Source organism: Euphorbia lathyris, chromosome 8 (genome assembly GCF_963576675.1).
Source record: "Euphorbia lathyris chromosome 8, ddEupLath1.1, whole genome shotgun sequence".
NCBI lineage: Eukaryota > Viridiplantae > Streptophyta > Magnoliopsida > Malpighiales > Euphorbiaceae > Euphorbia > Euphorbia lathyris.
In genome coordinates, this window is record NC_088917.1 from 17,835,721 (window position 1) to 17,860,242 (window position 24,522).

The following is a 24,522-nucleotide window of genomic DNA, read 5'->3' on the forward strand; positions in this document are numbered from 1 at the left end:
CAACTAATAATATGTTACAATTAAGGTTAAATAATTTATTAGTGCTTATCTTTTTACCTAACACATTGCCACACTCCCACATACAAATGTCTTTTGGGATTGCAGCGTGCACAACACAGGTCATCCCAGCATATGTTTTTAATTCCACAAATTAATGAGGTTGTCAGAACTCGAACCCTCAACCTTTTGGTCCTAGAGGCTCTGATACCATGTCATGTAACCGTTTTAATTAAAAACTCAAACTGATAGTTAATGGTCAATCATAGATCTTATTATATAATGTCTGACATTAATAACTTGCCTTAACTTGCCTTGATTATGCACTTAGCATTTTCTACTATGCACCTCACTCTGTTTTCAGCCAACACTTCGACCCTATCTCTATCATTTCCTTTTCACCCATTTTTTTAATACTATTTTAGGATCAAATCCACCAAATGCTTCTCTATTCAATTCTTCATTAATTAGTTAAGTGATATCTGAAAGAATAGCAACTAATAAAAATCCAACTGATCTTCCCTAACATGTAATTTTTTTTTTTTTTTTTTTTAAATTAAGCAATCCTATAATACTCGGAATCCAAAAATATATGATAGATAATATATTTTTAGTGAGCTCTGTTATATTTAAGGATTTTTGGGGTTAGACTTGTAAGTTCACTTTGTGAAAAGAGAAGGATTGGGCTTGGTGGGCTTAGCCCAACAATAGGTGTATTTTATTTTAAAATTAGGAGTAAAGTACAAAAATACCCCTAATGTTTAGAGTGAAAAGCAATTTTACCCATAACGTCTAAAATGGTGCAATTTTACCCTTAACGTTGATAGCCAAGAGCATTTTTACCCCTAACATTGTCAATTTCAGACATTATTGTAAAACACAGATATTTTGTTTCTTATTCTGCACCAATTGCATAACAGTTCATTGAAAAAAAAGTCATATTTTATGTGATTTAATAATAGAATTTGAGGTTAATATTTATTAATTCGGAGAAATATTTTGATTTTTTTTGTCCAATTCGTAAAATAGACTATATTTTTTCACTTTTTTTTTTAATTTTTTTCACGTCATATATGTTTATAATCTATCACTAATGAGTGATAAAATGATTAACATGTGAAGTCAAGATTCATGATCAAAAAGACATTTTGATGAATTATTCCTAAAATTGACCCAACTTCACAACGTTAGGGGTAAAATTGCTCTTGGTTGTCAATGTTAGGGGTAAAATTACACCATTTTAGACGTTAAGGGTAAAATTGTTCATGACTATAAACGTTAGATATATTTTTGCACCTTAACCCTTTTAATTATTTACTAAACTAAAGATTAAAAGTTATGAAAATATTATCCAAATAAATAACTAGAAATATAAATAATAATATTAATTTAAATCATATTCTTTATGTTTTAATTAAAATTTAGGTGTAAAAATACATCTAACTTTTACAGTAGGAGCAATTTTACCCCTAATGTCTAAAATGGTTCAATTATACACCTAACGTTGGCAGCAAAGAACAATTTTATCTCTAATGTCTAAAATGGTGCAATATATGTGTGTTATAATGATATCTAACATTAACCAAACTTATCAACGTTAGGGGTAAAATTGCTCTTGGTTATCAACACTAGGGGTAAAATTGCACCATTTTAAACATTATGGGTAAAATTGCTCCTGGCTGTATACATTAGAATTTTTTTTTGTACCTTATTCCTAAAATTTGCTATGTATTTATGATATAAATACAATAGAAAATTAGATTATTATGATTTTTAGTTTAAAATTCTAAAAATATATTAATACATTGGGTAGAAAGTTAGAGTAATATGAATTTTTTTTGAACGATGAGTAATATGTTTTTAGTTCAAAATATATTAATTTGTTTACATAATATTAATTTTAAAATATATAGTAATTCCGTTGAAAGAACCAACAGAGTATTATTTCTCTCAGATATTCAGTGTGCATCTGACGGAATATATATTCATCAAAACATGTCGTCAAACAAATGGCGGAAAAGTTCCCAGCATAATTTCTTGACGGAATTTTCCTTCCGTCAGGAAATCCATTAAATATATTGACACAATGCAAAATCCATTAAATATATTGACACAATGCAACTTCCGCTGATATTTACTGACGGAATTCTTTCTATTAAAAAATTACGTCAGCAATCAAGCATTTTCTAGTAGTGAAAATTCATCCGCCAGACGACCCAACAAGAATGCCCAACGGGCTAAGACAACCGGTCCAGGGGCAAAATTGTTATTTTACTATTCAGCAGGACGTTGCGAGACAATCTGATGGACATTGGGCCAACTATGTGTGCACTCGTACACGCAGCTGCCGGGCTACTGACATGTGCTTGCTGAGGGCCAATTAGGCCAATATAGAGCTCCCTAGGGTGTGTTTTATGCCAACTTGACGCCGATGGACATAAGACATTGCTTTGTTCCGTTGAACACTCACCCTCCACAATAGATGTTAGAAATTCCAAATGCATCCATATTTGGTATGTAGATCATTAGGGTCGTTATGGAACTATGGTATTTGGGAAGCACGGAAAAAATATTAAGGACATGAAAAATTGTCACGGTGGAAGTTCATGAGCCCGTGCCAGAGCCAACAGACCCACATGCAAGCCAGGCTGGGCTACAGGCCCTGTTATCCTCTGTTTGTGCGGGAAAAAACCTCAAGATGGTGGAGTGTGTGAGTAGTGCGCCAAGAAGCTTCCAGGAGTTGCGAGAGGAGTCTAGGAGCTTCAAGAAACTTCGCTAGTTAATCTTCAGGTTAGCCTGCCATAGGCTCGGAGTCTATCAGAACCGGCCTGAAGTCTACCAGAACGGGCCAGAATGGTTTGGAAGCTTCTAGAGGCGTCCAAAACCGCATTCAACCCTTTTATCTCTAGAATTTTCTAGGTTTTATTTACTTGTATGTATCTAGATTGTTCCTAAGTCGGTTTGAAGGCTATAAATAGCCCCCTAAGGTTCATTTGTGAGTATCCATGAAGTGGCAAGTGAGATTCTTAACAAGTGAGTGCCTTGAGTGTTATATGTTTGTAAGTTAACCTTTGAAATCATCCTTTCATCAATAAAAGAGTGTTTTCTCACTTAGACTTTATGCAAGATTCTAGTTATTTCGCTGCATTTCATTGCCTAACAATCTACCTAAGCAAGTTGAGGTTAAGATTGACTAGTAATCAGGGAGAAATTACTAGTGACGCACAGTCGACAGATAGCGCGAGATTGTGTTTGTGACACACTACATTGACTATCTTCATTAATACCTAAATTTTCTTGTAGTGGACCATAATGGCTATATAGATACAAGGGGTCGGGAGCATAATAGAATTTCTCACCTGTACACTATAAAAAAAGAGGTCTATTACGACACTTGTTTAGCGACGTTTTTTTACTTGTGCCTTCATATTTCTAAATTTAGCCACACTTTTGTATTTGTGTCAGCTTTTATTATCATTTAACGACGTTTTTTTTTATCATTTGATGGCTTTTGAAAAAAAAAACTACGCTTTCAAAAACCCATCGGTATTTTTTCAAGTTAAAAATGATTTAGATTTTGCATCATGAGAAGTGTCATGGTACAATAAAACCTCTATAAATTAATAATGTTGGGACCATGAAATTTTATTAATTTATAGCGATATTAATTAATAATTATTAATTTATAGAGTGAATTTGAGGGGATGATTAGTTGGTAAGGTTGGTTACCGCAATCAAATGAATGTCAATCAAATATTGGATTATCTAGGTGAAAACAATGAATACTCACAACTTCAAAGTTTAGAAGAAATTATGGAAAGTGTCATGCAAAATTCAATTGACGATGAAGTTGTGGATGATTCGGTACCTTTGGAACCAGTCACAAAAAAGGAAACAATTATAGCATCAACCACTCTTTACAATTTTTTTGTTACAATTTGATAAGGGTACATCAGAACTTTTGAATGCACTGAGAATAGTTAGAGATTAAATTCAACTAGATTTAAATTTTAAGAAAAAAACAAAGTACTATACTTGGCATAGGTATTTGAGAAATTATTAATTTATAGAGATAATTAAACAATGTATTTATAAAGCGTTGTTTCAAAAAATGATTATCTTATTAATTTATTAGAATTGATCATTTTTTTGAATTGGCCCAAGTCGGGACCAGAAAAAATTATTATTTTAAAGAAATTATTAATTTATAGAATATTAATTTATGAAGGTTTTACTATATTTTTTAGTTTAATTTTTTATCCTGTATTTAAAAATTCAACAACACTTTTTTAATTAGTGCCGTCTTTTATAGTCATTTAACGAGGCTTTTAAATTATTTTTTTGATGGAATTTTTGAACTTTCAACTACACACATTTGGAAAAAAACGTTGATATTTTATTTGGAAATGTCATGTTATATTTTTTATAGTAAAATATAGACATTAGTATAATTATATGTCCTCAATTTGGAGGGACTATTAAATATTTTGATATTCAAGATGCTATTAATATTTTTGAGGCGAAATAACGACATAACAAAAATTATGTATCGCAACTTTAGTTCGATTTAATAAAATATAGTAAAAATTTAACAAAATATAAATAAGTAATATAAAAAGAATCACGATGCAGAAAATATAAGAGTTGAAAACATGACGATGTTTGTATATGGTATACTGTCGGACTCTTTTCAAAGCGTGGGTAATTATTTAAGGACACCGAAAATTATCGTTACACCTTAAACTTTAGGGTCGTAGTAGAATTTTTTTTTTTTTTTTTAGTGATATGAGTTCAAGTGATTAGTTTTAAATGACAAATTAGAAGTCACTAGCAGCTAAAAGAAGATAAAAGAATAATGCTAATTAATTGGTCTTTTGTTCCAGAAATGTTTTGTTTAGATTTCAATGAGAAGATAAATGTTCCACAACAAGAGAGGAAATACATTAGAATTCTTACTAATAAACTGTACAGGAATTTTTACTTTATTTTGGAAATAATCTCTCCAAATACAAATTATTGGAAAAATTCATCAATATTGTTCTTGAGTTCTTACATTGATAGAGCCTCTTTGAACAAGAAATGCTACCTAATCAAGGACTCTAATCAGCTGGTACCTAATAGTGTTGGGCTTATAGAGACTAATTTATATAGGCCCAACTGAAGCGATGGGCCCAACTGCAGCGATCCAACTGAAGCGATGGGCCCAACTGCAGCGATTAGGGTTTCAGACGGTTAGGGTTTCAGGTGTATAAATGTAACCTCTTTCTCTGTAATCCGTATTTCATTCATTATAGTGAAATATCCTGGCTTGGCAGTGGCCCCAGACATAATCATTCTAATCGAGTGGCGAACTGGGTTAACAATTCTTGTGTGTTTGCTTATTTTTCGTTTATCGTAATTTCAATTATTCCTAACAAATAGGAATGCTTGATCCAGAAGAAATTAAGTTACTTCTTGTTCCCAATTTAAGGGTCCAGAAGCATGCAATGCTTTCAAAGTGCAACAGTAAGCTTGCAACTCTAAACTATGGATGCTTATAGCTACATTAACCTCCTCGTCTCGACGCACAATGATGGATTCAGCTAAAGGAGGACTGCAAACTGGTTTATATTTAGTAACACTACAGCTAGCAACAGAGCATCCATCACTATCAAATTCATTAGGTTCCTGTTGTGGGGAAACAACAGCATCCACCTTGTTCAGGAATGAAGCTGAGCACCTTCGCATCACTTCAGGGCGATCAACTTTTTCCTCTTTTACTCTAATTTTCGAGGCCTTTCCATTGGATGAACGAAATGGGGATGCCCTCTTTAGTGTTCTATCTGTCATGGCACAAGAATGCTGTAAACCAGTGTTGTTCTCAACTGTGAGACGATTTTCTGCTACTTGAGCATGAAGCATTGGAATAGTTGTCTTCAGATAACAATTGGAACGTATAAATTTATTCGTCTTTCCCTGAAATTGATAGCCAGCACAAAAGCAAAACATTAGGCAACAACCTCAAACATTCCATTGCAGTGAATAATTGAATACACAAGCACAAAATCGATTGATTCAATTTGATCACACACACTTTAGGCTGTCTCTCAATTGATTGATTATGTAACTCTTAGTTTTAGTCAAGAGCTAAATTATCCGAGACAAGCACAGATTATGAAAATATACACAAAAATGAAACAAACATGAACACTCACCTTTCCAATCAAAATCCATTCACCATCTTGCCAAAATTGACGCACCCTAATGTGCACTTTGCGCAATAGAATTCCCTTGATATCCAATTTTTTTTTTGGTTTTGGTAGGAAAGGAAAGGAAAACAAAACAACCAAACAAACAACCTAACCCGGGATAAGTCTAGGAAGGCTGACCCCAACCCTATCCTCTAGGAGAGAAGACAACAGAAAAGAAGGAGGAACAGAAAGGGTAGAAACACCTAACATCCCCCCATGCCCAGCAGCTGCCAAGCGATCCGCCACGCGGTTTTGCTCCCTTGAATATCCAATTAACTTAACCATGAAGTGATTTGAGCCTAAAACCTTCAAAATTGCAGCTGTCTTCCAAGAAAAATCTTGAAACACCTCCTCCAGATCACCTGGACTCCAACAATGGGATAATCGCGTTGCTTGAGACTTTCGCCACATTATTACCGTTCGGAGGATAATCATACATAACACTGAAACTGTGCTGGTCGCCGGAAAGAATCTCAGCACTCCGCCATACACCGAAGGACCCATCCTTTCTGCTCAATACCTCCACTTTACTTCCTTTCTTGAATCTCATGATGCTAACTATGTCCAAATTAAACAAAAACCTGCAGAAACAACGAAATTAACTCAAGTAACAATAAAAACTTCTCATGGATGAATTCACATTGCAGAAATTACTAAGTTTCCATGACATCATTTGAAAATTATGAAGCAAACAAGTAGGAACTATTATTAATATACAAAGAAAATATAATGAAAATGATAGGAAAATTGAACAGACCTTGTGGAATTAATCTTGTAAAGAATCGAGGAAAATTGGATTTTAGGAAGATGAATTGTGGACACAGAAATATTAGTGAATTTTAGGTTTATGAAATTAAACTTGGATTTTAAGTTTTAATACCAACTAGGGAGTAATAAAACTATGAGTAAGAAAATTTGGTCATCATTAATATATAAAGGTGCACCAAAAGGAAAACCGAAAGAAACCCACGAAGAAATAAACCCACAAATAACCGTTAGTGTCAATAGTATATTCAATAGACTAATTACGGGTCAATAGTCAATAGCTTAATTCAAACATTATACATTTAAAATGTAAACAATCATGCTTACCACCGAACCATTAATTTTAGGTTTATGAAATTAAACTGTCGTAATGCCTTGAATCAGTGTTTCCTATTCGGAGTAGTATTGGGTATCGGATTCCTAGTTGGATTAGGATCATGAGTTCCTAGTTGGATTGGGATCATGGGTTCCTAGTTGGATTGGGATTGGGATCATGGGTTCCTAGTGGGATTAGGTTAGATTGGGTATTATAAATACCCCATTATGTAACCTAATCATTGTAATCTGATTTTCACCTCCTAATAATACTATTCTCCTTCTACCCGTGGACTAGCCAACACAACGTTGATGAACCACGTAAATCTGTGTTTTTCGATTGTTTATTATTTTATCTTTCATTAATTCCGCACAACAAATTGGTATTAGAGCTTTCGGTTTCCGATCGGGGTTTTGTTTTCTGGAGAGCAAGATGTCTGCGATGAACGTGAAAATCGAAAAGTTTACTGGGAGAAATAGTTTCAGTTTATGGCAGATCAAGATGCAGGCTTTGTTAAAACAACAAGGTCTGTGGACGCCGTTGAAGAAGGCAACGGGAGAAGTCACTGCTGAGATGACGATTCTGGAAGAAAAGGTACATTCAACAATTATGTTGTGCCTCGCAGATGACGTCATCACTGAGGTCTCAGACGAAGAGACTGCTGCCGGTCTGTGGATGAAGTTAGAGAGCTTATACATGACGAAATCTCTAACGAACAAACTTCTTCTGAAACAACGTCTGTTTGGCCTGCGAATGCAGGAAGGTACGCAACTCAGGGATCATTTAGATCAATTGAACACATTATTACTAGAATTACGTAATATTGATGTGAAAATTGAAGATGAAGATGCTGCTTTGATTCTGTTGGTGTCTTTACCGCTTTCATATGAGAATTTTGTTCAATCATTTATTGTTGGTAAAGATTCTGTGACTTTGGAAGAAGTTAGGTCATCTCTTCATAGCAGGGAGTTGCGCCATAAGGCGAGCAATACAGGTACAGATAATCAGGCCTCTGGATTGTTTTCCAGCGGCAGTAAAGGAAAGGGAAACAGCGGAAAGAAGAAGTCTAAGAAGTCGTTCTCAAAGGGTCCCAAGCCAGACGACACCTGTAATTACTGTAAGGAGAAAGGACATTGGAAAACCGATTCACTAGTAGAAAAATGGTCATTTGTATCGATGTATTTGCATCGGCCTTTATAAAATACGATGCAAAGTTGCATTTGCATCGGCCCTTTATTTGGGGCCGATGCAAAAGGTCCATTTGCATCGGCCCTTTATTTGGGACCGATGCAAATGTCATGACATTTAGTATTTGCATCGGCCCCTTAACAGGACCGATGCAAATAACTATATTATTTGCATCGGCCCTTTTAAAGGGGCCGATGCAAATATTAATTGAATTATTTGCATCGGTCCTTTAATAAGGACCGATGCAAATAACTATATTATTTGCATCGGTCCCTATTAAGGGGCCGATTCAAATATCAATTGAAGTATTTGTATCAGTCCTTTATAATAGACCGATGCAAATAATGTTGATATAAATTAAAAATCAATAAAAAAGGAGGGAATATGTAATTAATTGGGGTCAGTTTTATAAATATTGAGAGTTAAGTATGAATTTGGATTTTAGGGTTAATTTATCATTTGTAGCCGCCTCCCCATCTCCATCTTCTTCTTCTCGCAAACACAACTCCATTCCATGGCTGCATTTTTCCACCTCCGACTACTTCATTCTCTTCTCCGTTCTCCAATTCGAAACCTAGGAAGCTTCTACAATGGTGGTATTCTCCCTTGCCTTTGTTTGCGCTCTCTTCTTATTTCCCTTTCTCTTCTTTCTTTAACCTACGATATAGTCCTCCTTCAGAAAGGCTCAAGCAGGACTGGGTTCGCCCGATCGGAATCAAACGGTTCCCTAGACGGTTACGATCTCGTCTTCCACTGATACTGGTATTTCTCATGTCCTCAATAATTTTGATTCCTTTCCTTTGACTTGAGATTTGTGTGTATAAACTGTGACTCTTTTCTTTTCTCGAATTCTTTCTTCAATGGCTGTTTTACAATCTCTTGCATTGGCTCCAGTCTCTCATTCTTCTTTGCTGCAGCCTCGCACTTTCTCTGATACCTTTTTCAATTTCAATTTGCATTTGGGTTGCTTCTTCAATTGTTCTTACCTTTGATTCTTAGAATTTAAAGTTGTGTTTTTTCCCTTTACTTTGTAATTAGGTCAGTTAATTAGTGTAATACTAATGCTTGTTGAGTAATGTTGGTGAGAAGATCTTTGAGTTGGGAATTTCAGTGATTGAAGCTTATGTTATGGTAAATGTGAGGACCTGAAAAAATTTCTGCCTCTTGTGCAGTTATGAAATAGCATTAAAAAATACTAGCATTAGGTTAGGGAAGAATTTGGAATTTGGAATTTGAAGGCTCAGAGGCATATATGTGTGCTACTTTCATTACATGGAATTTGTTAAATTAAGTTGATGTGTACTAAAATTAGTGGATGCTTTGAATTAATTTTGCAGAATATGGGAGACTTTTCTAGTTGTGTTGGTTATCTACACAGCTTGGGTATCACCGTTTGAATTTGGGTTTCTTACGAAACCAGAAGGAGCGCTCTCAATTGCTGATAATGTTGTTAATGGATTATATGCTCTGGATATCATTCTCACCTTTTTTGTGAAAGTATGAAGTATCTCATGTGTCAAATGATGTATGTATTTTTTTAACCACTAATCTTTAATGCAGGGTAAATTTCTTTCCAATTCAGAGGTTAATGTAATCCTATCACCCAGACCCTCTCCAAATATGGGATTGAAACCTGGTTCTGTGATTGAGAATTTTGGGGCTCAGGCAGCTAAAGCAAAAGATACAGCTGCTGCAAAGGTAGTGTAGGAAAGGCCTCTTGGTAAAAATGATGCAGGAACAAACCACATTGCTGCTAACAATAGTAGTGCTCCTACGACCAAGTAAGGCTGGAGAGGGGCCTTGCTCTAGCTCAATTATGTACTAGTTAACTTCTTATGCATTGAAACATTATTTTAGGTCTCTTAAATGTGAGAATGGCCTCTAATCTTTCTTCCTTTTCAGGGCACAGGTTGTCGGTTGGCCACCTATCAGGTCATTTAGGAAGAACTCCATTGCTACCTCATCAAAGAACGTTGAAGAAATGGATGGAAAAGCAGTACCTGGTGCTTTGTACATCAAGATAAGTATGGATGGAGCTTCGTACTTAAGGAAAGTGGACTTGAGAAACTACTCTGCATATCAGGAACTGTCTGCCACCCTCGACAAGATGTTCAACTTCTTTACTATATGTATGCTGGGTGAATTTTGTGAAAATTAGTAGTATTTTATATGTTGTGAACTTATTTCTTTTAGTTGTCATGGATCGAATTACTGCTATTCTGTTATGATGTCAGGTCAATATGGAACTAATGGTTCTCTAGAAAGAGAGATGCTGAGTGAGACTAAGCTGAAGGATCTACTTCATTGCACTGAGTATGTTCTCTTACCTTGACATGTGAAATCAAATGCAGTTTGTGTAAGTATTCTGGTTTTTCTGTATAAACTGTGTCTCTTTTCATTTCCAAATTCTAGTAAAAGAGGAGTACACTGTTTGTTTATGATGAATTCAAATTTTCTAGGTAATCATGGAATTTGTAGTTGAGAAAAAAACATGGACAAGTCACACAGTGCTTAGTCTTATTCTTGTAAAAGTGTGTTTATGTTGAGAAATTTAGCCTAACCCAGCCCGAAAGGCCAAAGCGATCAAACGTGAGCGAAAACTAATTATCCAATTATCAGGTTAGTGTTAAATGAAATGTGTTAAGCTAATAATTAACAATCCATCAATTGGATAAATTGAGATAGGATGTTGTAGAATAATGAAGTTATTTTTGGTGATAATGTTGCAGTTGATTTTGATGCCTTTGTTAGCAGCTTGTATACGAGAGCAAAAACTACTCTCCATAGGACTTTTTATGAGCTTCATCAGTGTAAGCTATATTTCATTTTTGGTTTTCCTTTCCTTTTTCTTAATTATTACATTACAAGGGGCTGATTAGTGTTGGTGCAGATGTTTGTTAACAGCATAGCATGGTCAGATTGGGTAAATATTTAGTCCTAAGTCCAATTAATTAATTAGTATCAAATCCTTAACTAATTATATGAAGACAATAATTACTTAATTAATTGTTTGGCAGATTCCTTATGTTAGTACTGCTTTAGGTATTTTTATATATCTGGCTCATCCATCTGTAAGCCATACATACCCCTTAATTACTCTCTCAATTCCCTCCATTAATAATTATGTGATTCTAAATCTTATCCTTTCTTAATTTAAGTTACGTAGCATTGTATCCAAACAAATCGGTCCAAATGACCAGGTATTTATTTTATTTTATTTTATCTTATTTGATATGCTAAGTTACTATAGTAGATAGTTTTTGTGACAATTAATTTATACTTGTTTTTTAGGAAAAGCTCAGGGATGCGTATGAAGCATAAGTTCCACTGCCACCATTATTTCCCCCTTAATTTTTAGTCCTTTGACAGGTAATTATAACTTTATATATACATGATATTATTGGAATAATTAATTAACAACTTGTTTTATTTATTTATTTCTGGAATGAATATATAGCTATGTTCCTGTCTGAAGAAGCACCGTTTAATTTCCCTGGGTTCAGTATGTTGTGCATTGAATATTCAGATTGGTTATTTGTTTGTGTAATTGAATATCAAAGGTGTCGGAGATGAAAGCTGAGTATTTCCCTCCCAAAGAAGATATGATTCTACAGAATGAGGCACCAACAGACTTTTATATACTTGTCACGGGTGCTGTGGTAAAACTCTAGAAAATTCCAAACTGAAAAGAAAAGAAGAACTTCAATTTCGTCAAATTTATTACAGGTGGCTCTTTGATTAATGCTAGAGATGACTACAGCCAAAATATTACTTTAATATATCATTTTCTAATTGTGGAGTTGTTGATAATGACTTTGTGAATGAGGACTTAAATGTATCTGTGAATGAGGAGGAAGAGGGGATAGATAACATGTAGGAACTTTGAAGAAGTTCAAATAGAAAAGGGTGCGTACTATGTGTTTGATGAAATGCCCCATAGGAAGAACTTCACTTGTATGCTTAATGAGGGTGATAACCTTAATCCTAAAGAAGTGGATGGGGACTTTGGGCTGGCGTATCTCTTTAAGGCGGATGATGAATTCATTTTATGTGTGGGGGTTGATGGCTATGGTGATGGGAGAGATGTTGGTGGATCAACGATGCTCACATGTAGAATGTCGTTTAAGTCGGACGATTCGGTAAATGGAGTGGTCGGCTTGAACTATAAGGAGCGGATGGAAGCGAGAGGTCGTGGGAAAGATTGGGTGGGGGAAGAGGAGTTGTACGAATTTGAAAATAATCATGAAGGAGGTGAACTCGAGTGGAAGATTGATAGAGAGGAGGACCATTATGAGAATGAGCTAGATAGCAGCAATGAATTCGAGTATGATGATAATGGGTCCAGGAATAGCAATGAATTCGAGTATGATGATAATGGGTCCAGGAATGGGATTGAAGGGGAAGAGAGTGATTATGATGATGAAGATGATGAAACCTATTATGATGAAGATGAGCATCTGATCACTGAGTGAAACCAAAGTGAGGCTACTTATGAAGATGGGGAGAATAGATTTCATTGTGATGATAAGTTGGAGGATGGTGAGTGGCGCCAAAATGAAAATACTTATGAAGCTGATGAAGGTAGGTTTTATGAAGAGGAGTCAAGGAACATTGAGTGGAATCAAAGGGGAGCTCCTAGTTATGAAGATAATGAAGATAGGTTCTACTGTGATGATGAGTTGGAGGACGTGGATGGAGCCAAAATGAGTACACCTACAATGACGACAACCAAGAGCTTCATGGAACACTTGACGAATGGGAAGGGCAGCTCGAGTGATAAAGAGCATATGGTCTGCTAGTGTTTAAAGGCAAGTGTGATCCTATTTCTTTTTTTTTTTTAAGAAAGAGAGTATGATGCGGACATCTTTTCAACAAATTCCAAGTCCAGGTTAGGAAAATAGCAAGGTAACAAATTTCGTCAGGTATGTGGGGAAAGTGATTCAGAAGAGGAGGAAGACACACTTAAAGTTCCAGTATATCTTTTTCTTTTAAGTGTATCTACCTGGATGGATCTCTCCGATGGATCTCCTTTGATGGATCTCTTCGGTGGATCTCCTTTGAAGGATCTATTCAATTTGTAGTCCTCCTTTGGTTGGTAATGATGCTGAATCCATCATTGTGCGTCGAGACGGGGAGGCAAAACGTTACCCCTCCATGGAAGTTAACCTAGCTGTAAGCATCCATAGTTTAGAGTTGCAAGCTTACCGTTGCACTATGGAGATATTGTATGCTTCCGGGCCCTTAAATTGGGAACAAGAAGTAATGTTGACCAATCTTAGTAGGTCACTTAATATTTCAAATGATGAACATTTGTTGGAGCTTAGGAAGTTAATTTCTTCTAAATCAAGGGTAGCAGCTAATTAGAGTCCTTGATTTGTGTATTTTTCTTGTAAGAACCCAAGATCAATATTCATAAATTTTTCAGCTTATTGTTTCTGTTCAATCTGATTTGATTATTCCAATAATTTGTATTTCGAAAATTAAGAATTCTTGTATAGTGTATTAGTCAGACGCCAGACGGGAACTTTGACGTAGTTAAAGTTTGTTCCCGTGATATATTAAGCATCCCCGTCCATCCAAATCCCAAATTAAAGTCTTCATTAATATTCTGTTGTGGATGGAGGATACTATTGATAAATCCTATGATTTTCCAAGGTCATAGTTGTGTTGGAGGAATGAATGAATTGCATCCAAAGCTGATACGATTAACCTTCTAACTCTCACGTGGCATCGCAAAGTAGAGATTTCGACTCTATTTTCGATAAGTTGAAGTGCATATTACTTTGAACAAGTTCAAAAGGCTAATAGGTGCAAAATTCAAAGAGCTAATAGATCACGTTAAGGAGTCAATAGATCGTTTTTCAAGTTCAAGAGTTAAAAAGATATCTCGAGAGTTAAGAGGGTCAATCCCTGATATATTAAGCCAAAATGAAAAGAAATGGCAGCCAAGAGTTCTAAAAGGAAAGCTCAATAGATGAAAATGTGTAAAGATTACAATCTTTTTTGTCGACTGAGCATTTATGATGGAATTCTGTCACTAATAGAAATTTTACATTTAGTGAAGAAAATTTTATATTTAGCGACGAAAAGTGGCCGGAATTATCATTTTTTTTGTTTCTCTACATCTGAGGGTCAATGGAGTCCTTCCCTGATCTTGTAGATCTGCCCCTGTAAACTAACAGACGCTTAGCGGTTGGCCGTTACAAACTTACAGTTGGAAGAAATATGGATTTGCTTGTCATTGGGAACGGAAGACCTAATGAATGTTCACGGGCAGAGATAGGGGATGGTGGTTTGGGGGGCTCACCCCAGGCCGTTAGAATCACCCCTACAATGAGTGGTTTCGGTTCGTCCCATCTTCAACATATTAAGATTGTGGTGGTTAATTAGCTTACTGAATTTTTATTTAATTACAAAATTTAACTTGATTAATATATGATAGTGTATACATTTCTCTAAGTTTGTTCGCGATTCAATTGTTTTTGAGGAATTTCGATTTAGCATCTTTTTTACATGCGCATGTGTAAAATTGGACTAAACCTGTTCAGGGGTTGGCCCGGACCGGGTCTCACCAGACTTAACATATAATTACTAGTCCATACTCTTTTTATATCGGGCTCGGGCTGCAATCTAAAAAAACTAAATCTCAAGCCCAACCCAGTCCGTCCAACTAGTATATTTATATATAAAAATTATTATTTTAATAATTTTATATTAAAAAATTAAAAAGTAAAGTAAAATTAAACTATGAAAAAAAGTAGGTATCAATTTTATACGTGAGGTCAGGGTACACGGAAGGGATGAAGGGGGAGGAAGAAGGATTGGGAATTGAGGGCTGGAGAAGGTTGTGGAGGTTGGAGGTTCCCCCTAAGCTTAAGTTGTTTATCTGGCGTGTTTGCTCAGACTGCTTGCCTACTCGAGCTAGATTGGCTCAAAGACGTGTACACGATTGAATGCCCTGTATGTGTGGAGCAGGACGAAACGGCTAACCATTTATTTGTTGATTGCAGCTTTGCAGGTGATTTATGGAGGATAGCCGGCTTACCGATCCCTCAACTTGGCGGGCTAACTTTTGTAGATTGGCTATTGCGTGAATTGTGCATACCAGATCAAGACAGGCTCATTCGGACATGTTGTGCTTTGAAAACTATTTGGGATCACCGGAACCGGGTATTATGGCATATGGAATGGTGGCCTGTTGACACTAGTTGGCGACTAGGAATTGAAGAGTACCATGAATGGAGGGCATTTCAGCGAGGAACCGTCGCTAGACCTACGAATCAGCAGAGGCATCATGGCATGGATTTTTTTGACCCGTCAACCGCGGATCAACGGCTTCGGCAAGTCAGTGCTCAACCGCTAACAGGTCGTCGTCTTCAGCAGGGCGAGGCGTCGGATGCAGTTCAGTCAGATTCTGCCGGCCCCTCACGACTAATCCCGCATGTATTAACCAGATTCTCCTTTCCTGTTTCTGTTCCCTCTCCGAAATGGAAGCCCCCAGCGTTAGGTTCAATTAAATGTAATGTTGATGGGGCGTTGTTCATGGAGGAGGGGAGTTGTGGGATGGGAGTAGTGGTCAGGGATGCAATAGGAGCATTTTTATTTTGTAGCAGCAGCTGCGTTACAGGATCCAGGGAGCCTCGAGTAGTCGAGGCATTAGCATTAAGAACAAGTATGATTTGGTTGATGGCTTTGCATTACACACATGTGGAATTTGAGTCTGATGCGAAAGTAGTTGTGGATGCGATTCTGTCAGGCAAAAAAGATATATGGGAGTTTGGCTCTCTTATTCATGATTGTCGATTTATTCTAGGATCCAATCCCGATTTTAAATTATCATTTATTCCTCGTTTAGCAAATAGGGCTGCTCATTTGGTAGCTAGGCAAGCCTATTCCAATGCTAGCGATTTTGTTTCTTCCGAAATTCCGGAATGGTTGTTAAACACTATTATTGAGGATGTGAATCCTATTGTTATTTGAGATTTCCGATTTTTGGGTTAAAAAAAAAGTAGGTATCAATTTTATATAAAATAATGTGTTTAATTGTGATAAATCAAATGTCAAATTAATATCATAAATCAGTAAAATATGGTAAGATTTATAGAGTAGTTTTTTTTTTTTTAAAGAGAAGCAACTCCATGTAGTTACCAATTCAATTCAATTGTTTATCATGTTTAGTTTAAATTGTAACTATAATATATCAAATGTCAAATTAATGGTATTTTATCTTTCAACAAAAATTAGAAATATAAATAATCTAATTAAACAAAAATATTTATAATATATATAATATACGATTAGGTTGGCCTGGGCTGTGATCGGGCTTTTAAGCTAAATCCCAAACCCATTCCATTTTCTGTGCGGCTTAAGCGGGTTCGGGCCGGGCCGAGCTAAACATGAAATATGTATGTCCAAGCCTTACTTATACCGACTTCGGCGAGTTGGGTGGGCCAGCGTGTCACGACCCATCCCACGGACCGTGACCGCGCTAGGGAATGGGTAAGCTTAAGCTACCGGAACCCGTAGCAAGCCTAAATTAACTTAGCTAATCAATTACATAAATTCATTTTTAAATAGAATATTTAAAAGTACTAAACATTAAGTCATTACCCAACATAATTCAATAAATACTCGTATATCTGGTACCACGGTCTAGATTACAATTTTATATTAGCTAAAAGGATTATACAAATAAAGATAAGTGTGCCGCCCGGAAGAAGATATTGGGCTGCAAGAGACTTCTAGTCACCTGAAAAATTAGAGGGAGTCAAACCTCCCGCAGTGAATTAATTATATGCAATGCATGAGTAATTTAACATTGATGCCCACACATAATAATAGAAATTATATATATATATAATATAAGTAATCACACAATGTGCCTTTCAAAAAATCATTTTATAAATAAATAGATAGGTGGTTTAATACGTGTGTTGGACCCTAAACCTCAATACCCAATCTAATAATCCATCAATAATCAGCATTTCACTCATATCCAATAACTGGGGGACCGAGAATAACTTAACCGACCACACGTCCAGTTAGCTAGAGGATCGGGAATAACTCAATCGATTCCGTACCCAGCCTCACTTAAATCCAAAATCCACATATCGTATAGCCCGAGAATATCTCAACCGAGCTTATCCATATATCACAACATTCACAATATTAGTATCATCAATATCCAATAACCCGATAGTACCTGTGCGCACAAGGTCCTGATGCCGCTCACCAGGAAGCATGTCCATAACACGTATTTATCCACAAATAATTACGTATAAATTATTATAAACAATAAGACACTTTTATAAGTAAAAATAATACTTTACTTGAAATATCATGAAATCATTTATTATGAATGCAAATGCATAACATATAATTAACTCACAAATTGCTCCTAGCTGATTGTCCTAGTTTTCAGGTACTGCTGCTCTTCCTACCGGTTGAGTATCTAAAAGAGATAATATTATTTTTAGAATTTATATATGTTTAGAGAAATATTAAAATTTATTTTGTCTCGTGTTACAGACTGTCTACCGAAAATTCGGCAGAGTCTCCACTATAAAATGAACATCCTCCTAGTAATAACTAGGGTCAACCCTGCAATAAAATACACTTCTATATTCAAAAATATTCAAAGTCCAAATCGGGACTCCATAGACTACAATTTATCAACCCGATTGGACATCAATCATCCGACAGTTCCATAACTATCAGTAATTCCAATACTTTACTCCTAAAATTACTCATAATCAAACAACATATAAACATATACTTTACACCCTACATTGACTGTCATTAATACTTTTTTTTTGTAGGGGACCATAATGGCTACATAGATACAAGGCGTCCGGACTGTAACTCCCGTTCCGGGTCACTTAGAAAACCAAGCAACTATCATAATTTAAGCAAAAATACCAACATAACTACACAAAGGCTCCTCATTTATTACCGTCTATTAAAATCTCATAACCAAAGAATTAAATAATCAACCAAACAATTTAACCTGTCAATAATATTCACTGAAACTTAAGCAATTAATCCAGTCCAAAAATATAATAAAACCTAATGAATGTCTATGAAATTGCTGATGGGAATAAGACTGTTGTGCTGGCCAGCCTGAATGCATGGTAAACCTGAAAATCTAACAAAAGGAGAACTTCTGAACCTAGCCTGAAAATTTCAACATGACAAGGGGTGAGCTGCCTACTCAATAAACATAATTGCAAATATTTATATATACATATACACATACAGTTCACATATATTATAATTGATCAATCAAGTAATCTTCAAGATTAAATAAATGACATCACAAACCGAACTCTTTATTACACATAATACCCTAAAGTTATTATATTTATTTTAAGGGCCCTAGCTAAACCTAAGTGAAATATGTCTAATGGTCCTTTGGTGTTTAGCATCAAAATAGGTATGTGTTATCGTCTACTCTTGCAAGACACACAACCTGGAGACTTCAAAATATAAGTACTTTCATAACGGTACTGCTATCGTCTAATCTCGCAAAACACAGTACCAAACCCAATCCACAATTTAATGAACCTCCAGACCATTGTACATATACACTTAAGTTAGCTATTTAATTTAGACTCTAAAGGTTATTACCTTCACTCAAAATGCACAATTACTACTTCCATATCCATGTTTTGTTTATTCTGGATTTTGCACTCCATCTACTAATACTTCACATGTAAATTTAATAGCACAACACATACTATATCAATTGTGAAATAATATCTAAATTTCAACTAAGTGTTAATACACATATATAATTATAAGAAATCATGTTACCTTTTGTCCAATAGCTAATCAAGTTGTTCGGGTTCTAATTCGTCTGTTGCTTGCTCTCCTATAAACGTAAAATGCATTTCTATAATTAATTATTATTGAAACAATAATATATATGCACATCTATACTCAAAATGCTCCTAACCCCCACCAAAACAAATAAGGTTTCATATTGGTCCAATTAGTTCGATTCTCCTAATAAACTAAGAATTAACACTATTATGAATACTGGAACCTAAATGAAAGGATTAAAATTCTGACCGGAACGCTCACCGGAGTTCCGTCGGAAAACGGTGGAAGGTCGTCGGAAATTTGCCGGAGTGGTCGAAAACACGAACATAGACTACCACAAGATAGCCAACATTCAGGAGAGTCCAAAAATACACTCCTTTCACTATTAAAATCGCCTAAAAGGTCGGAATCTAACACTTTGTCGGTGAAAAATATACGCACCGGTCACCACACTTTTCGACCAGAAAAATAGCAATATTGGTCTTAAAATCTTCCTTATGTGATAAGGAATTTAATGGTGTGATTTTTGTCTCAAATGGTGCCCGGAATAAAGAGTTATGAAAGATATTAGAGTAAAAAGAAAAAAGAACTAAGTTGCAGTGGCTTACCACGTAAACGGCGGTTCCAGTTCCAGACTCAAAATAAAGTTTTACCCATACCTAATGTTATCCCAAAACCTATAATGTGATAATAATAATAATAATAGAATAATAATAAGAATGTTTGAATGAGTCAAAGTTATTCTTTTTATTTTTATTATTATTATTATTGTTATTATATTATATTTTATTATTAATATTATTAAATAGATATTTGGATGTTTTCTACCCTCCTTAAAAGAAATTTCGTCCTCGAAATTTACATACCAGCATGTTCAAACAAATGCGGGTACTGTTCCATTATGTTTTCCTCCAGCTCCCAAGTTGCTTCTCTAAGCGATTTGTTGTGACTCCACCTTACTCTTACCATAGGCATTTCTCATCTCCTCAGCTTCCGTATTTGTCTCTCTAAAATTTCCACTGGCCTTTCTTTGACTGTCAGATTGTTATTTACAACTTCGATCTCTGGCTCAGGAATCACAGGGCTCGGGTCCGACTTATACCTCCTTAATACAGATACATGGAAGACATTGTGAATCTGAGATAGTTCACTTGGAAGATCTAACCTATATGCCAAAGGTCCAATTCGTTCAGTAATTTCATAAGGTCCAATGATTGGACTCATCTTTCCCCGTCTACCAAAACGTACTATCCCCTTCCATGGAGATACATTCAGAAATACTTTGTCCCCAACTTCGTACTCCATTTCTCTCCTGTGTTGATCTGCATAAGCCTTCTGTCGCTCTTGAGCCGTTTTAAGGCACTTTTTCACCACATCTATCTTCTCTATTGTTTCCTGAACTAACTCAGGTCCTTCTAACTGTCTTATACCCTCAACATCCCAACAAATTGGACTCCTACAAGGTCTCCCATAAAGTGCTTCGTATGGTGCCATACCAATACTACTATGAAAGCTATTGTTATAAGCAAACTCAATCAACGGCAGGTACATATCCCAATCTCCCTGAAAATTAAGTACACAAGCCCGCATCATATCCTCTAAAGTTTGAATGGTCCTCTCTGACTGCCCATCTGTTTGAGGATGAAAAGCAGTACTAAAATTTAGCTTTGTTCCCATAGCTAACTGCAAACTACCCCAAAATCTAGAGGTAAATCGAGGGTCTCTATCTGACACAATAGAGACGGAGTATACCATGTAGCCTCACTATCTCAGCAACGTACATCTTGGCCAATTTGTCCATTGGGTCAGTCTTTCGCATTGGTAAGAAATGAGCAGACTTTGTCAATCGATCCACAATCACCCAGATACTGTCATGCTTCCTTCTAGTCCTCGGTAACCCAACTACAAAGTCCATAGTAATTCGTTCCCACTTCCATTCTGGAATAGCTAACGGCTTCAGCTTCCCAGCAGGAGCTTGATGTTCAATCTTGACTTGTTGGCAAGTCAGACACTTGGAAACAAACTCTGCCACATCTTTCTTTAAGGCAGGCCACCAATAATAGGATCTTAAATTCCTATACATCTTAGTCATACCATGATGCATAGCATAAGGAGCATTGTGTCCTTCCTCCATAATCTCTAGTCTCAAATTGTCCACATCTGGGACACAAATTCGGTTTCCCATCACCAATAATCCATTTTCCTCAACTGTGATGTCTGGTCTTTTTCCTTTGCTTCACTCTCTCATACATTCTCTGTAAGAATGGATCTTGCATCTGTACCAATCTAATTCTCTCCCTTAAGTTTGGTTTCAGCTGTAAAGTAGCCATAAGTCCAGTCACCTCATCAACTCTCAACTGAACATCCATGGATCTCATTTCCTGTAAAGGATTCATTTTAGCCAAAATACCAAAATTCTTTCTACTTAAGGCATCTGCAACCACGTTAGCCTTTCCCAGATGGTAGTCTATAGTGCAGTCATAATCTTTTAACAGCTCAATCCATCTTCTTTGTCTCAAATTCAGCTCCCTCTGAGTGAGGATATATTTCAGACTCTTATGATCGGTGAGAATCTGAAACGTCTCCCCATACAAATAGTGTCTCCATATCTTTAAAGCATGAACTATTGCTGCTAACTCCAAATCATGTGTAGGATAATTCTTCTAATGAGGCCTCAATTGCCTAGAAGTATAAGCTATCACCTTCCCGTTTTGCATGAGAACGCATCCTAATCCTTGACCTGAAGCATCTGTATACACAACAAATCCTCCACCCTCAGATGGTAGCACAAGAGAAGATAAATGTTTTGTGAGAACATACATTAGAATTCTTAATTACTAATAAACTGTACAAGAATTATTACTTAATTTTTGAAATACAAATTATTGGAATAATCAAAGCACACAGAACAGAAGCACTAAAGTGAAAAATTTATCAATATTGATTTTGGGTTCTTACATTGATAGAGCCTCTTTATTTATCAAGGACTCTAATTAGCTGCTACCCTTGATCTAGAAGAAATGCTATCTAATCAAGGACTCTAATCAGCTGGTACCTAATAGGAATGCTTGATCCAGAAGAAATTAACTTCCTAAGCTCCAACAAATCTTCATCATTTGAGATATTAAGCGACCTACGAAGATTTGTCAACATTACTTCTTGTTCCCAATTTAAGGACCCAGAAGCATGCAATGCCTTCATAGTGCTACGGTAAGCTTGCAACTCTAAACTATGGATGCTTACAGCTACATTAACCTCCTCGTCTCGACGTACAATGATGGATTCAGCATCATCACCAACTAAAGGAGGACTACAAACTGGTTTATATTTAGTAACACTACAGCTAGCAACAGAGCATCCATCACTATCAGATCCATTAGGTTCCTGTGGGGAAACAACAGCATCCACCTTTTTCAGGAATGAAGCTGAGCACCTTCGCATCACTTCTCGGCGATCATCTTTTTCCTCTTTTACTCTAATTTTCGAGGCCTTTCCATTGGATGACCGAAATGGGGATGCCCTCTTTAGTGTTCTATCTGTCATGGCACAAGAATGCTGTAAACCAGTGTTGTTCTCAACTGTGAGACGATTTTCTGCTGCTTGAGCATGAAGCATGGAATAGTTGTCTTCGGATAACAACTGGAAGGTATAAATTTATTCTTCTTTCCCTGAAATTGATAGCCAGCACAAAGGCAAAACATTAGGCAACAACCTCAAACATTCCATTGCAGTGAATAATTGAATACACAAGCACAAAATCGATTGATTCAATTTGATCACACACACTTTAGGCTGTCTCTCAATTGATTGATTATGTAACTCTTAGTTTTAGTGAAGAGCTAAATTATCCGAGACAAGCACAGATTATGAAAATATACACAAAAATGAAATAAACATGAACACTCACCTTTCCAATCAAAATCCATTCACCATCTTGCCAAAATTGACGCACCCTAATGTGAACTTTGCGCAATAGAAGTTCCCTTGAATATCCAATTAACTTAACCATGAAGTGATTTGAGCCTAAAACCTTCAAAATTGCAGCTGTCTTCCAAGAAAAATCTTGAAACACCTCCACTAGATCACCTGGACTCCAACTGTTATGGTTCGGAGGACATTCATACATACTGGTCGCCCGAAAGAATCTCCGCACTCCGCCATACACCGAAGGACCCATCCTTTCTGCTCAATACCTCCACTTTACTCCCTTTATCGAATCTCATGATGCTAACTATGTCCAAATTAAACAAAAACCTGCAGAAACAAAGAAATTAACTCAAGTAACAATAAAAACTTCTCATGGATGAATTCACATTGCAGGAATTACTAAGTTTCCATGAAATCATTTGAAAATTATGAAGCAAACAAGTAGGAACTATTATTAATCAACCGCATGCAGGAAAAAGAAAACAGTAATCTTACAAAGAAAACAGAATGAAAATGATAGGGAAATTGAACAGACTTTGTGGAATTAATCTTCTAAAGAATCGAGGAGAATTGGGCTTGTTCTTAGTGTTTCTAGGAAGATGAATTGTGGACACACAGAAATATTAGTGAATTTTAGGTCTATGAAATTAAACTTGAATTTTAAGTTTTAATACCAACCAGAGAGTAATTAGTGAGAGTAAGAAAATTTGGTCATCATTAATATATAAAGGTGCACCACGATGAAAACGGAAAGAAACCCACAAAGAAATAAACTCACAAATAACCGTTACTGTCAATAGTTAAAGTCAATAGACTAATTACCGGTCAATAGTCAATAGCTTAATTCAAACACTATACATTTAAAATGTAAACAATTATGCTTACCACTGCACCATTAATTTTAGGTTTATGAAATTAAACGTTGGATTTTAAGTTTTAATGCACCGAGCTATGCACTGCACCCCCATCTATTATTATTATTACTCCCTCCATAATATTGGTCAAAGGTAACATTTAATTTGACCAAATTACAAATATCAAAGGCAACGTTTAATTTGCATTAAATATAAAGAAAATGGACTAAAATACCCTTCTTTCTATTCCATATAAGATAAGAATGGAGTAATTAGTGTCAAACTCACAATAAGTGTAAAATAGGAAAAAAATTTCTTAAAAATAAACCCCACAAATAACATGAAGTAAAAAAATTTAGTCTAATATAACGCTTTCTTTTATTTGAAAATGGAGGGAGTATTATTATTATTATCATTATTAAAT

The 24,522-nt window shown here is 35.8% G+C and overlaps 1 protein-coding gene and 1 long non-coding RNA gene across 24 annotated transcripts; one reads left to right on the plus strand and one right to left on the minus strand.

Moving 5' to 3' along the window:
- The first annotated feature begins 8,947 nt into the window (after window positions 1-8,947).
- On the plus strand, window positions 8,948-16,478 carry LOC136202083 (auxin-responsive protein IAA9-like). Of its 23 annotated transcripts, none has more exons than XM_065992553.1 (10): window positions 8,948-9,258; window positions 9,834-10,277; window positions 10,399-10,852; window positions 10,956-11,115; window positions 11,226-11,306; window positions 11,387-11,419; window positions 11,514-11,567; window positions 11,655-11,696; window positions 11,788-11,865; window positions 15,507-16,478. In XM_065992553.1, the coding sequence occupies exons 5-9, from the start codon at window positions 11,235-11,237 to the stop codon at window positions 11,815-11,817; spliced, it is 231 nt and encodes a 76-aa protein (XP_065848625.1). In that variant the 5' UTR covers window positions 8,948-9,258; window positions 9,834-10,277; window positions 10,399-10,852; window positions 10,956-11,115; window positions 11,226-11,234; the 3' UTR covers window positions 11,818-11,865; window positions 15,507-16,478. The 23 variants fall into 23 exon arrangements, 14 of the variants coding, with proteins under 14 accessions (XP_065848625.1, XP_065848623.1, XP_065848624.1 ...); XM_065992551.1 differs by lacking the exon at window positions 15,507-16,478 and adding an exon at window positions 11,954-13,925; XM_065992552.1 differs by lacking the exon at window positions 15,507-16,478 and adding an exon at window positions 12,057-13,925.
- Window positions 16,479-18,311: 1,833 nt separating this feature from the next.
- LOC136202168 (uncharacterized) lies at window positions 18,312-19,986 on the minus strand. The gene is made up of 3 exons (XR_010674339.1): window positions 19,926-19,986; window positions 19,309-19,366; window positions 18,312-18,669 (listed from the first exon to the last, which is right to left on the minus strand). It is a non-coding gene; the product is annotated as an uncharacterized lncRNA (long non-coding RNA).
- Between the last annotated feature and the right edge of the window lie 4,536 nt (window positions 19,987-24,522).

Bases quoted from the DNA above. Each gene is read 5' to 3' on its own strand.
- LOC136202083 (XM_065992539.1), top strand. From the start codon at position 12,426: ATGCCCCATAGGAAGAACTTCACTTGTATGCTTAATGAGGGTGATAAC.